Source organism: Somniosus microcephalus, chromosome 26, assembly GCF_052327205.1.
Source record: "Somniosus microcephalus isolate GS21.2 chromosome 26, FLI_Smic_1.0, whole genome shotgun sequence".
NCBI classification, from domain to species: Eukaryota; Metazoa; Chordata; class Chondrichthyes; order Squaliformes; family Somniosidae; genus Somniosus; species Somniosus microcephalus.
Window position 1 is genome coordinate 11,830,807 of NC_141012.1, and position 13,607 is coordinate 11,844,413.

General features: G+C 47.1%; 1 protein-coding gene across 2 annotated transcripts in view; it reads left to right on the plus strand.

Annotated features, from left to right (window-relative positions):
* Window positions 1-13,607, plus strand: part of dscaml1 (Down syndrome cell adhesion molecule like 1) — a 703,857-nt gene that overhangs the window by 662,895 nt on the left and 27,355 nt on the right. For both annotated transcript variants that reach the window (XM_085967838.1, XM_085967839.1), the window contains 2 exons: window positions 9,782-9,970; window positions 11,994-12,281. In XM_085967838.1, coding sequence (XP_085823964.1) covers window positions 9,782-9,970; window positions 11,994-12,281 — 477 coding nt within the window. The remainder of the gene's footprint in view (window positions 1-9,781; window positions 9,971-11,993; window positions 12,282-13,607) is intronic.

A 13,607-nucleotide genomic window follows, 5' to 3' on the forward strand; every position in this document is an offset into this window, starting at 1 on the left:
CACTCTGTCCTCACTCCACTCCGCCCTCACTCCACTCCGCCCTCACTCCACTCTGTCCCCACTCCACTCCGCCCTCACTCCACTCTGTCCCCACTCCACTCTATCCTCACTCCACTCTGTCCCCACTCCACTCTGTCCCCACTCCACTCCGCCCTCACTCCACTCTGTCCCCACTCCACTCTATCCTCACTCCACTCTGTCCTCACTCCACTCTGTCCTCACTCTAATCTGTCCTCACCCTATGTCCACACATAGATAGTCCTTCCTCCCTTCCTCCCTCCCTCCCTCCCTCCCTTCCTTCCTTCCTCCCTCCCATCCTTCCTTCCTACCTTCCTTCCATCCTCCCTCCCTCCCACCCTCCCTTCCTTCCCTCCTTCCCTTCCCTTCCCTTCCCTTCCTTATTTCTCCTTCTCTACCCTAGGGTTGCTGAGACTTGCTGTAGTGTCCCAACTTCTGTCCCGATTGACCTAACCTGTCACAGAGCAGAGTTTGAGCCTGGAACTTCCCTGGTTGGTATAACTCTCTCCGTCATGCAGTGCCTGTGCCCACTGGACCATCAGTGGGGGGGATGAGAGCCTGCTGATGTGTTTGAAAACTCGGTATTTCTTGGTTCAACAACTTTATTTTTTGCTGATAACAGCCGTCAAACGTACATTTCTAAACGTTTTCAAATTCTTTGATGTAAAGATGGCAAAAACCAGCGTGTCAGTAGATTGCCGAAATACATCTGGTAACTGCACTGTGGGCATCAAAAGATGCTAAACAGCGCCCCCTGTAGGATATCCCATCAATGTCACGTAAACCCGATCAACATTCCCCCGTCTGTCAAAGTATAAAATGTAATTATTAGTGAATTGTCACCCTCCCCCGTTCCAGAAATATTACACATCAGTGTGCCTTTGACTTCTTAATATGGCATTATACATCTTGACAAAGGATATGTGTAGCTGTAATTATGTGATGCGAATAAGCTACTGTTTATCTGCCTATCTAGATGAGCAAAAGCTTTAAATTGCCCATGTTAATTTAAATTGGCGATAGTTCTGATTGGATCCCCTGGGGTAGTACCAACCCCACAGTCCCCCAGGATGTTCCGCTGTCCTGGGACTGTTGCCAGACACCATTTTGTAGCTCTCTCTCCCTCTCACCCTTTGCCTGCATTTTGACTGATCTCAGCTTTTCTTTTCCTCTTTACAATTTTGGTGGTGTGCTTGGCCCCTTCGCATATGTTGCTCATAGAGTCATAATGGCACAGAAGGAGGCCAGTCGGCTCATCGAGTCCGTGCCGGCTCTCTGTAGAGCAATCCAGTCAGTCCCATTCCCCCGCTCTATCCCCGTAGCCCTGCAAGTTTATTTCCCTCAAGTGCCTATCCAGTCTCCCCTTGAAAACATTGAGGGGGAGAAATTGGGTGAGTAGCGCCACTTGTTAGCGCCTAAAGAGGCAGGCAGTGGCTGTAGCGCCACTGGCTGCGCCTCCCGCGATATTGAGCAGGGGCGCTAATGGTGGCGTTAGCCTTTTGCGCTGCGCCGCCACTGATGACATCATCGGTGTGCGCAGCGCCCCGTTCACGATATTTGGTTGCGAACGGCGCAGTTGCGCCGTTCACTACCCGCGCCCGGTTCACGGGGCCTTACTGTGCCGGCAGTGGCGCAAGTTAAGGTGGAGGTGTGGGGCGGCCGCCTTTTTCGGCGGCCGCCTGCCAGCACCTCCGTCCCCGGCCTCCTGACCTCCCCCCCGCGGCATTGCCGGCTGTTTCCCGAGAGCCCGGCACTTCTCCTCGGTGCCGGGCTCTTTTGCCGGCACTCGCGATCAGGGATCGCGCTGTTGCTGGCCCCTCCCCCTTAACAATGGGAGGAAGGCCTACAGTACCACAGCGTGCCGTGTCGCAGCGTGTGGCGCTGCGGCACGTTGCGCTGCGATATTCAGTTTCAGCACCCTAAGAGGGACGCGGAGCGCCTCGAGCCTCGCCCCGTCTCCCTCTAGGGGCAATGAAACTGAATATCGGACGATCGCTGAAGACGCGAACGCTGCGCTAAATCTTGCGTTCAGGCGAACTTGGCGCCAGTTTGGCGCCTCAACCCAATTTCTAGGCCTGAGTGTCTCTGCCTCCACCACTTCCGTTGGCAGCGAGTTCCAGGTCCTCACCACTCGCTGCGTAAAAAAGTTTTTCCTCACATCCCCCCGTATCTCTTGCCCAAAACCTTAAATCTGTGTCCCCTAGTCCTTGTACCATCAACTAGTGGGAACAGACTTTCCCTGTCTAGCCTATCCAAACCCGTCATAATCTTGTACACCTCTATCAAATCACCCCTCAACCTCCTTTGCTCTAATGAAAACAAATCCAGCTTCTCCAACCTGTCCTTGTAGCTAAGATCCTCCATCCCCAGAACCATTCTGGTAAATCTCCTCTGCACCCTCTGAAGGGCCTTCACATCCTTCCTAAAGTGTGGTGATGCAATACTCCAGCTGTGGCCTAACCAGCGCTTTATAAAGGTTCAGCATAACTTCTCTACTTTTGTACTCAATACCTCTATTTATGAAGCCCAAGACCCCATATGCTTTGCTAACCACTCCCTCAATACGTCCCGCCACCTTCAGGGACCTCTGTACATTAACTCCCAGGTCCCTCTGTCCCTGCACACTCTTTAAAACTGTGCCATTAAGTGTATATTGCCTCTCCCTGTTCCTTCTGCCAAAATACATCACCTCACACTTCTCTGTATTAAATTCCATCTGCCACTTGTCTGCCCATTCTGCTAGCCTTTCTACGTGCTGTTGCAGTCGATTGGTATCATCATCACTGTTTGCCACCGCCCCCCCCCCCCCCAAGTTTGGTGTCATTGGCAAATTTAGAGATTCTACTTTGTTAGTTACTAGGATTGTCCTTACACCCTTTCTTGATTTTTCTTCTGATTTTGCTATCCGTGAGAGTGACCTTTTTAATTAAAGGGGGCAGTCCTTTGAGAGTGTTCGCGCTACCCAATTCCTTCACCTTTTACTGCTCTCCTCTCCTGAAGGTGCTGGCCACACTGGAGGTACACTTGCATGGGTGTTAGCTGCCAAGTAGAACCTTGGGAAAGTGGCCACTGTTCATGTGTGAGGCTGATCAGTGAGTGTCAGAAGGAGAGTCGGTTCGTGAGGGGGGGGGGTGGTGGGGGGGCTTCACAATCAAACCCAATAGTGACCTCTCCCAAATAACAACAGAAAACACTGGAAATACTCAGCAGGTCAGGCAGCATCCGCGGAGAGAGAAACAGAGTCAATGTTTCAGGTCGATAACCTTTTGTCAAAACTGGAAAAAAGCAGGAATGGAAAGCAAGTTTAGGGGCTGGGAACAGGGGGAGGGGATGAAAGAACAAAAGGGAAGGTCAGTGATGGGATAGAAAGCGGGAGAGATTAAGAGACATTGAGAGACATTAAGAGATATTCAAGGTGAGAGGAGGTGGTAATGGGACAGGTTAGGGAACAAAGGATGGCTGTAGATGGGGTGTGACTTGCGCTGGCAGAACAAAGGACAGCTGCCCTGTGGGAGGGTAGAAGAAAAAAGGGGGCCAAACAAAAATTCCTCTCCCAGTTGTTCACACATTGCATGGACTTTCCAGTCAGGGTTTGTGATAGCAATCAGGAGTGGGAGCTAGCAGTGCATCCTGATGTGTTTTATTAGATACTCTTTTAGAGTCAAATATGTATAAAGACTGTGCATATTCTTGTTATTTTTAATATGTATTTACAACTGAGATCCTTGCATTTCCTGAGGTGATGCTGCTATTCACTAAAATGAAAGACTTGCATTTCTATAGCGCTTTTGATGACTTCAGGATGTCCAAAAGTGCTTTACAGCCAATGAACTGCAATCACTGTTGTAATGTAGGAATCGCGGCAGCCAATTTGCGCACAGCAAGCTCCCACACACAGCAATGTAATAATGACCAGATAATCTGTTTTAGTGATGTTGATTGAGGGATAAATATTGGCCCCAGGACACCGGGGAGAACTCCCCTGCTCTTCTTCAAAATAGTGCCACGGGATCTTTTACGTCCACCTGAGGGAGCAGACGGGGCCTCGGTTTAACATCTCATCCGACAGTGCGGCACTCCCTCAGCACCGCACTGGGAGCGCCGGCCTGGATTTTTGTGCTCAAGTCTCTGGAGTGGGGCTTGAACCCACAACCTCCTGACTCAGAGGTGAGAGTGCGGCCCACTGAGCCACAGCTGACACAAAACCCACAGGTTGTTCCAGTGACCTGGAATAGTTACCAGACTCCAGTTTGTAGCCATCTCTCGATCTCCCTCGGTAACACCGGCTGGGGTTGCAGAACCTTTGATAAATTCCAGCTGTGTATTTGGCAGTTTGTAACGTTATGTTGGTCTCGTGATGCAAAGGTGCTTTGTGACACTCCAGGCACGATGTGCAATAAGATTTGCTTCCTGGTTGTTTTATTATAATAAACACCTACAGGTAGAAAAATGGCACAGTTGCATATAAAAGAACTTTGAGAAACGTTCAAGGACAAGGAAAGACTGCTCGGCCTGTCAAAGCCCATTCCTCTAGTAAACATACAGAAACATAGAAGATAGGAGCAGGAGTCGGCCATTCGGCCCCTCGAGCCTGCTCCGCCATTCAATGAGATCATGGCTGATCATCCAAATTCAGCACCCTGTCCCTGCCTTCTCCCCATATCCCTTGATCCCTTTAGCCTTAAGAAATATATCTAACTCCTTCTTGAATATATTTAATGAATTGGCCTCAACTGCTTTCTGTGGTAGAGAATTCCACAGGTTCACCACTCTTTGGGTGAAGAAATTCCTCCTCATCTCTGTCCTAAATGGCTTACCCCTTATCCTTAGACTGTGACCCCTGGTTCTGGACTCCCCCACCATCGGGAACATCCTTCCTGCATCTAGTCTGTCTAGTCCTGTTAGAATTTTATAAGTTTCAATGAGATCCCCTCTCATTTTTCTAAACTCCAGCGAGTATAAGCCCAATCGATCCAATCTCTCCTTATATGTCATTCCTGCCATCCCAGGTATCAGCCAGGTGAATCTTCGCTGCACTCCCTCCATGGCAAGAACATCCTTCCTCAGATAAGGCGACCAAAACTGCACACAATACTCAAGGTGTGGTCTCACCAAGGCCCTGTACAACAGCAGCAAGACATCCTTGCTCCTGTACTCGAATCCTGTACTAAGGAAGAGCTTCCATTTATATTATGCCTTTTCACAACCTCAGGATGTCCCAATGTACTTTACAGCCAATGAAGTGTGTTTTGAAGTGCAGTCACTGTTGCAATGTAATTCCCAACTTAGCAACTTTGCACCCAGATGGAAGAAAAATGAGTAGAAAAGTGAGGAGTGAGGGGTGAGGGGTGAGGGTGGGGCGGTGGGAAATAATAGCATGAGGAAGAAAACCTGGCGGGTGGGCAGTTAAAATCACCCCCGGCTCTTACCTGTCCGAAAACCGCCATGATCGCAGCATCTGCAATTTTAACCTGCTCTCCTGAGCAGGCGGCAAGGACAGACGCCCGCAGCCAACAGGGTCTTTACATCGGCATGTTGCGGCCCGATGACATCATTGCACTACAAGGGAGCCAAGGGGTGTGGGGAGAGAGCGGGAAAGTGGTGTTGAGGCCAAGATTGGATCGGCCATGATCTTATTGAATGGCGGAGCAGGCTCGAGGGGCCGATTGGCCTGCTCCTGCTCCTGATTCTTATGTTCTTATATGTTCTTGAGACCCGACCGTAATTTTAACTCAGGCCTGAGCGGGGAATCAACCTGGAGTTAAACTCGGGGCCCCCAATGCAGTTTGGTTGTCCCATGCAGCCAAACCTGACACATACAGCTTGCCACTTTCAACTATCCTTTGGCATAAGTCAATGCATTGGGGACGTAGCTCGTGATCTCACACCTAGGATTTCTCCCGTCCCACTGGTTTTCAGTCAGAGTTTGGCTGTGTCTCCAGCACACTGTTATTCTAGGCTGGCCTTCAAATGAAAATCTGACCTCTTCCTGCTCAACACGATGTCCTTGTACACGAATCACTGAAAGTTAACATGCAGGTACAGCAAGCAATTAGGAAAGCTAATGGTATGTTGACCTTTATTACAAGAGAATTTGAGTATAAGAATGAGTATAAGAGTAAAGACATCTTACTGCAATTATATAGGGCCCCGGTGAGACCACGCCTGGAGTATTGTGTACAGTTTTGGTCTCCTTACCTAAGGAAGGATATACTTGCCATAGAGGGAGTGCAACAAAGGTTCACCAGACTGGTTCCTGGGATGGGGGGATTGTCCTATGAGGAGAGATTGAGTAGACTAGGCCTATATTCTCTAGAGTTTAGAAGAATGAGAGGTGATCTCATTGAAACATACAAAATTCTTACAAGGCTTGACAGGGTAGATGCAGGGAGGATGTTTCCCCTGGCTGGGGAGTCTAGAACCAGGGGTCACAGTCTCAGAATAAGGGGTCAGCCATTTAGGACTGAGATGAGGAGAAGTTTCTTCACTCAGAGGGCGGTGAATCTTTGGAATTCTCTACCCCAGAGGGATATGGGGATAGTGCAGGAAAGTGGAGATGAGGTAGAAGATCAGCCATGATCTTAATGAATGGCGGAGCAGGCTCGAAGGGCAGAATAGCCGACTCCTGCTCCTATTTTTTATGTTCTTATGTACTTGCTACGAAGTTGCTTACCTTTCTATTTTTAAAAACAAATCGTACTGGTGCAGAGTGATGTTCTTTATCTACAGTTCCCAGCTCTGGCAGTGTTTAAAGCTTTGTTTATGACAATTCCCAGAGGCGGTGTAATCAGGAGCGCTGATTCTATCCGTGCAATCTTTTTTTTCTCCAAACCTACTATTCCCAGTTGTTTACCCAACACATGTTCTACACACATCTAATGCTGGCAGATTTGGGGGCTTTTGGTGTCAGTTTTGTAACCTGACCCTGAAGTTCCTCCACAAAACATTCTGTTTTTTCGGAGAAGGTTCCATTTGTTAAGAGCATCGAGTTGGTTGTCTCTGAGGAGAGATTGGGTCGATTGGTCTTATACTCGCTGGAATTTAGAAGAATGAGAGGGGATCTCATTGAAACTTATAAAATTCTAACAGGACTAGACAGACTAGATGCAGGAAGGATGTTCCCGATGGTCGGGGAGTCCAGAACCAGCGGTCGCAGTCTAAGGATAAGGGGTAAGCCATTTAGGACAGAGATGAGGAGGAATTTCTTCACCCAGAGAGTGGTGAACCTGTGGAATTCTCTACCACTGAAGGCAGTAGAGGCCAATACATTAAATATATTCAAGAAGGAGTTAGATATATTTCTTAAGGCTAAAGGGATCAAGGGATATGGGGAGAAGGCAGGGACAGGGTACTGAATTTGGATGATCAGCCATGATCTCATTGAATGGCGGAACAGGCTCGAGGGGCCAAATAGCCTACTCCTGCTCCTATCTTCTATGTTTCTATGTTTCTATGTCATGACCTAACAGTTAAATGGTTCTGTGGAAAATGGAGGTAACTGGAAAGAAAGAAATCCTTGTATGTATGTATGTATGTATATATATATATACATCACCTTTCGTGTTGAATACAACGACTGTTTTTACGTAGCCTTACACCATAGCCAATGTGTGTCAGCAAGATCCCACAAACCACAATAATGTTTGTTTGGTACGGTTGGTTGAGAGATGAATGTTGGCCAAAATTCTTGGCAAATACATTGTTTGAATGAATAAAAGTCTGTTAAAGAGTATACCATAGAAGCAGTTTGTGCTAAATTAAAAAATCCAACCAAGTCACATTGGTGTAATTTGTTCAAAGGTTTTTTTTAATCTATTGAGCAACTATGATATTCACAATGCTCTCTGGCACCAGATATTCCTCTGTTCCTTTTATTCAAATATACTGTATTGGAAACTCCCCCCAACCCAGTCAGTACTGGCACTGCCCAATGTAGAACAAAGCCATCGTGAGCAGGAAAGTCCTGGGTTTAATCAGCAATGTAGTCCAAGTAAACCATTGTAAGCTGGAGTTGAAGTAGGGCCCCTATTATTAGCCCAGCACTCTTGGGCCTGGCAGAGAATAGCTAGTCAATGTTCCCACTACTGAATTTTACCCCTGGTGGTAAGGGTGTGTTTGTGAGGACAGGATCAGACTTGGGTGTGATGTCTATCACAGTCAAATAGCCTGTGAAGAATGGCCAGTTGAGGGTGGTGCCTGAGGCATCTGCGAAATGAGCTAGCGCCTTTAGGAGAGCAGGAGAAAATTGGCGCAGGGAAGTCAATCTATGAAACACGTATTGATTTTGAAAGTTGGGAAGAATAGCTGTACATAGGTTTCAGTCTTCACCTGGAGCATCGACTAGTCTTGTGACTTCTGACTTGCACTTCTCCAAGACCTGCAGTGCCTCAGCAAGCAACATTGTGTGTCAAAGTGGATGGCTGTACCATGGCTGAGCACGTGCAGTGGCATAAGTTGCGCATGAGGCGTTGGCAAGAGAGGCAATGACAGAAGCAATATGGGTTCAGTAGGACGGAACAATAGAGTCCACACAAGTTGTGCTAATTCCCTACTTAACAGCACTGTGGGGGCACCTTCACCGCACGGACTGCAGTGGTTCGAGATGAAGGCCCACCACCATCTACAACTCCTCAGATAATGAAGCAGTCCATGCCCGCATGCAACAAGACCTGGACGACGTTCAGGCTTGGGCTGATAGGTGGCAGGTAACATTTGCACCACAGAAGTGCCAGGCAATGACTATCTCCAACAAGCGAGAGTCTAACCACCGCCCCTTGACATTCAACGGCATTACCATCACCGAATCCCCCACCATCAACATCCTGGGGGGTCACCATTGACCAGAAACTTAACTGGACCAGCCACATAAATACTGTGGCAACAAGAGCAGGTCAGAGGCTGGGTATTCTGCGGCGAGTGTCTCACCTCCTGACTCCCCAAAGCCTTTCCACCATCTACAAGACACAAGTAAGGAGTGTGATGGAATACTCTCCATTTGCCTGGATGAGTGCAGCTCCAACAACACTCAAGAAGCTCGACACCATCCAGGACAAAGCATCCCATTTGATTGGCACCCCATCCACCACCTTAAACATTCACTCCCTCCACCACCGGCGCACTGTGACTGCTGTGTGTACCGTCTACAAGATGCACTGCAGCAACTCGCCAAGGCTTCTTCGGCAGCACCTCCCAAACCCGCAACCTCTTCCACCTAGAAGGACAAGGGCAGCAGGCGCATGGGAACACCACCACCTCCAAGTTCCCCTCCAAGTTACACACCATCCTGACTTGGAAATATATTGTCATTCCTTCATCGTCGCTGCGTCAACACTCCCTCCCTAACAGCACTGTGGGAGCACCTTCACCACATGGACTGCAGCGGTTCAAGAAGGCGGCTCACCACCAGATTCTCAAGGGCAATTAGGGATGGGCAATAAATGCTGGCCTTGCCAGCAATGCCCACATCCCATAAACGAATTTTAAGAAAACACCCTCTCGAGGACCACACGAGGATGGGCTATTGCCTTGCTGGCGATGCCACATCCCGAGAAATCATTTTTTTAAATGACCTTTCAAAGGAGTATCAGTAAATGCATACATGATTGGGAACCTTGCTAAGCAAAGAGACCCTTGTTGATGAAAGAGTTAATGTGGTAAAACCGAGCAAGATCTTGCTGTCCTTCAAGGTGATTGACATATAGAGGTTCAGTTTGAAATTCAATTTGCAGAGCTAATGAGACATCAATCCTATTTTTCTTGTCAGGTTTTGTGTTGCAGTACTCGGTTGATAACAGTGAAGAATGGAAGGATGTCTTCATCAACCCCACGGAGCGCTCCTTCAAACTGGACAACCTCAAATGTGGCACTTGGTACAAGGTGAAACTGGCTGCCAAGAACAGTGTTGGAGCTGGGCGTATTAGCGAGATTATCGAAGCCAAGACTCATGGCAGAGGTGAGTCAGGATAGAAGAACAATTTTTTTGGATGAAAAGCGTGTAAATAACATTATTACTGTATTTTCTGGATTAGAAATGAATGCTAACTGGACTGAGACAGCTTCTTCTGCTCTTTTAATAACTATTCGAGAAGACTTTAGAATCATAGATGAATCATAGAATTTTACAGCATAGAATAGAGGCCATTCGGCCCATCGTGCCTGTGCCAGCTCTTTGAAAGAGCTCTCCAATGAGTCCCACTCCCCTCTCTTTCCCCATAGCCCTGCAAATGTTTCCTTTTCAAGTATATATCCAACTCCCTTTTAAAATTTATTGTTGAATCTGCTTCCACTGTGCTTTTAGGCAGTGCATTCCAGATCATAACAACTCGCTAAGTAAAAAAAATTCTCTTCATCTACCCTTTGGTTCTTTTGCAAATTATTTTAAATATGTGTCCTTTAGTTACAGACCCACCCACCAGTGCAAAGTTTCTCCTTATTTACTCTACCAAAACCCGTCAGAATTTTTAAAACCTCGAATAAATCTCCCCATAACCTTCTCTGCTCTAAGGAGACAATCCCAGCTTCTCCAGTCTCTCCACATAACTGAGGTCACTCACCCCTGGTACCATCCTGGTAAACTTCCTCTACACCCTCTCCTAGGCCTTAACAGCCTTCCTAAAGTGCGGTGCCCAGAATTGGACGCAATACTGCAGCTGAGGCCTAACCAGTAATGCATAACTTCCTTGCTTTTGTACTCTCGGTGTCCACTTATAAAGCCAAGTATCCCGTATACATTTTTAACAGCTTTATCAACTTGTCCTGCCATCTTCAGAGATTTGTGTTTGTGAACCCTCAGGTCTGTCTGTTCCTGCACCCCCTTTAAAGTTGTGCCATTTTGTTTATATTGCCCAATTTCCTAGAATGTGTTTCAACTACTTCGCTGCCTATGAATATATTTGCCTCTGTTTGTCAATGTGAGGGGAAAATCGGTTAGGGTGTAAAATAGGTTTCCCCAGACCAAGATATATGGCTTTTGCATCACAAAATGCAACATTTCCACGTTAGAAAGGACTGTTATTAACGAGCATTTCGTTCAAACCCTTCCAGTGACCTCCAGGACAGAATTTAGAAAGGTCATTGACATGAATCAGTCGTTCATGAAAGAAAGACTTATGAAATAATACTGAGCGGCCTACGGGTGGCGCTGTCCAGGGAGAGTATAAATACTCAGGCACGGGCCCAGCTTGCGCAGGACATTCTTAACAGGAACTAGTGAAGGACACAACTAGACCTCCATGTTGAAAAACAGTTGATTAAAGCTTTGTTTAACGCTTAGACCAAGTGCCTAGTAGTTTTCTTACGTCAGTCATGTTGAGTTCAGAGTTCAGTGCCTCCAAGTGACAGCGGTGACTCACCCTGGTTCGGGTCCCAATGCTGGGGCTGTCACCCAGCTGTTATTGGATCCACCCTTGGATGGATTGACGGCTGCCAATCCACAGGGAACAGAACAGCTTCCAAGTTTAGAGAACATCTGGCTTGCCGTTTACAACTGGGAATGTGGGAAGATGGCAACTGGGAGACGTAGGGGGGAAAATGATAATTTATCATTCGCAGCAAACCTTCATTTTTACAAATTTGCCAATTCCGGCATAATCATTCTTGTAAATTATCCTGGTTCCTGTGCCTACAGTAAATAAAATACAACTTCAGCATTGACTTGTGGAAGGTGATTGTTATAACAAATGATTTTAACATCATTCTTTCATATAACAAAGTTTTAGCTGTATCTACTCAAATATATTCAAGATGGAGATAGATTTTTGAAAAACAGGGGAATCAAGGCTTATGGGGAGCGGACAGGGAAGTGGAGTTGAGGCCAAGATCAGATCAGTCATGATCTTATTAAATGGCGGAGCAGGCTCGAGGGGCCGAATGGCCTACTCCTGCTCCTAATTCTTATGTTCTTATGTAAACCATTAAGCTAGGAAAATCGGTCAATGTGTGTCTGATTTAATTCCTTTTTTTGCTTCACGCTCTAGAACCTGCTTTCAACAAGGACCAGCATCTCTTTACCCACATTAACTCTACCCATGCCAGGCTCAACCTCCAAGGGTGGAACAATGGCGGCTGCCCCATCACGGCCATCGTCATGGACTACCGCCCCAAAGGCACCTGGCCTTGGCTTACCTTGAAAACCAACTTATCCAATGAGGTGTTCCTGCAGGACCTGCGTGAGGCCACCTGGTATGAGTTGAAAATGAGAGCCTGCAACAGCGCTGGGTGTGGCAATGAAACCACACAGTTTGCCACACTTGATTATGATGGAAGTAAGTACAGTAAGTTATTTTTTGGGGGGCTATTTAACTTTTATCCTGTAGGTTTCAGCATGGCTTTCTTGACAAACCTATTCCTTCAGCCAGGAGACTAGGGCAACCTGGGACCTGGATGCCCTCAGTTACACTCCTAGATTGTCCAACAGAAGCACAATGTTGTTCCTTACAGATTTTCCTTCCCTAAACACCCACCCCCCGCCCGACCTTTCCAACTCTCCCATGTTACCCCTGAGCAGCATTCTGTTGGTTCTACTAAGGCCATTCGGCCCAACTGGTCCATGTTGGGCAGCTGAACTGAGGACAATCCTAGTAACTACAGGCCGGTCAGTTTAACATCAGTGGTGGGTAAAGTTTTAGAAACAATAATCAAGGAAAAAATTAACGGGCACTTGTAGAGGTTTAAGGAGAGCCAACATGGGTTTGTAAAAGGAAGATCGTGTTTGACTAATCTAATTGAATTTTTTGATGAAGTAACAGGGAGAATTGATTAAAGGAATGCAATAGATGTTGTCTACATGGATTTTTGGAAGGCGTTTGACAAAGTACCACATAGAAGGCTGGTTAACAAAATTGAGGCTTATGAAATAGGTGGGTCATTGGCAGCTTGGATAAGGAATTGGCTTAAGGACAGAAAACAGCGAGTTGTGGTAAATGGCTGTTTTTCAGACTGGAGGATGGTAGACACTGGTGTTTCCCAAGGGTCAGTGCTGGGGCCACTGCTTTTTTTGATATATATAAATGACCTGGATATTGGAATACAGAGTAGAATTTCTAAATTTGCCGATGACACCAAACTTGGGGGGTGGGGGGTGGGGTGGCAAACAGTGATAATGATATCAATCGACTGCAACAGGACAGACAGGCTAGCAGAATGGGCAGACAAGTGTCAGATGGAATTTAATGCAGAGATGTGTGAGGTGAGGCATTTTGGCAGAAGGAACAGGGAGAGGCAATATACACTTAATGGCACAGTTTTAAAGAGTGTGCAGGGACCGAGGGACCTGGGAGTTAATGTGCACAGGTCCCTGAAGGTGGCAGGACATATTGAGAGAGTGGTTAACAAAGCATATGTGATCTTGGGCTTCATAAATAGAGGTATTGAGTACAAAAGTAGAGAAGTTATGCTGAATCTTTATAAAGCGCTGGTTAGGCCACAACTGGTGTATTGCGTCCAGTTCTGGTCACCACTTTAGGAAGGATGTGAAGGCCCTTGAGAGGGTGCAGAGGAGATTTACCAGAATGGTTCCAGGGATGGGGGATCTTAGCTACAAGGACAGGTTGGAGAAGCTGGATTTGTTTTCATTAGAGCAAAGGAGGTGG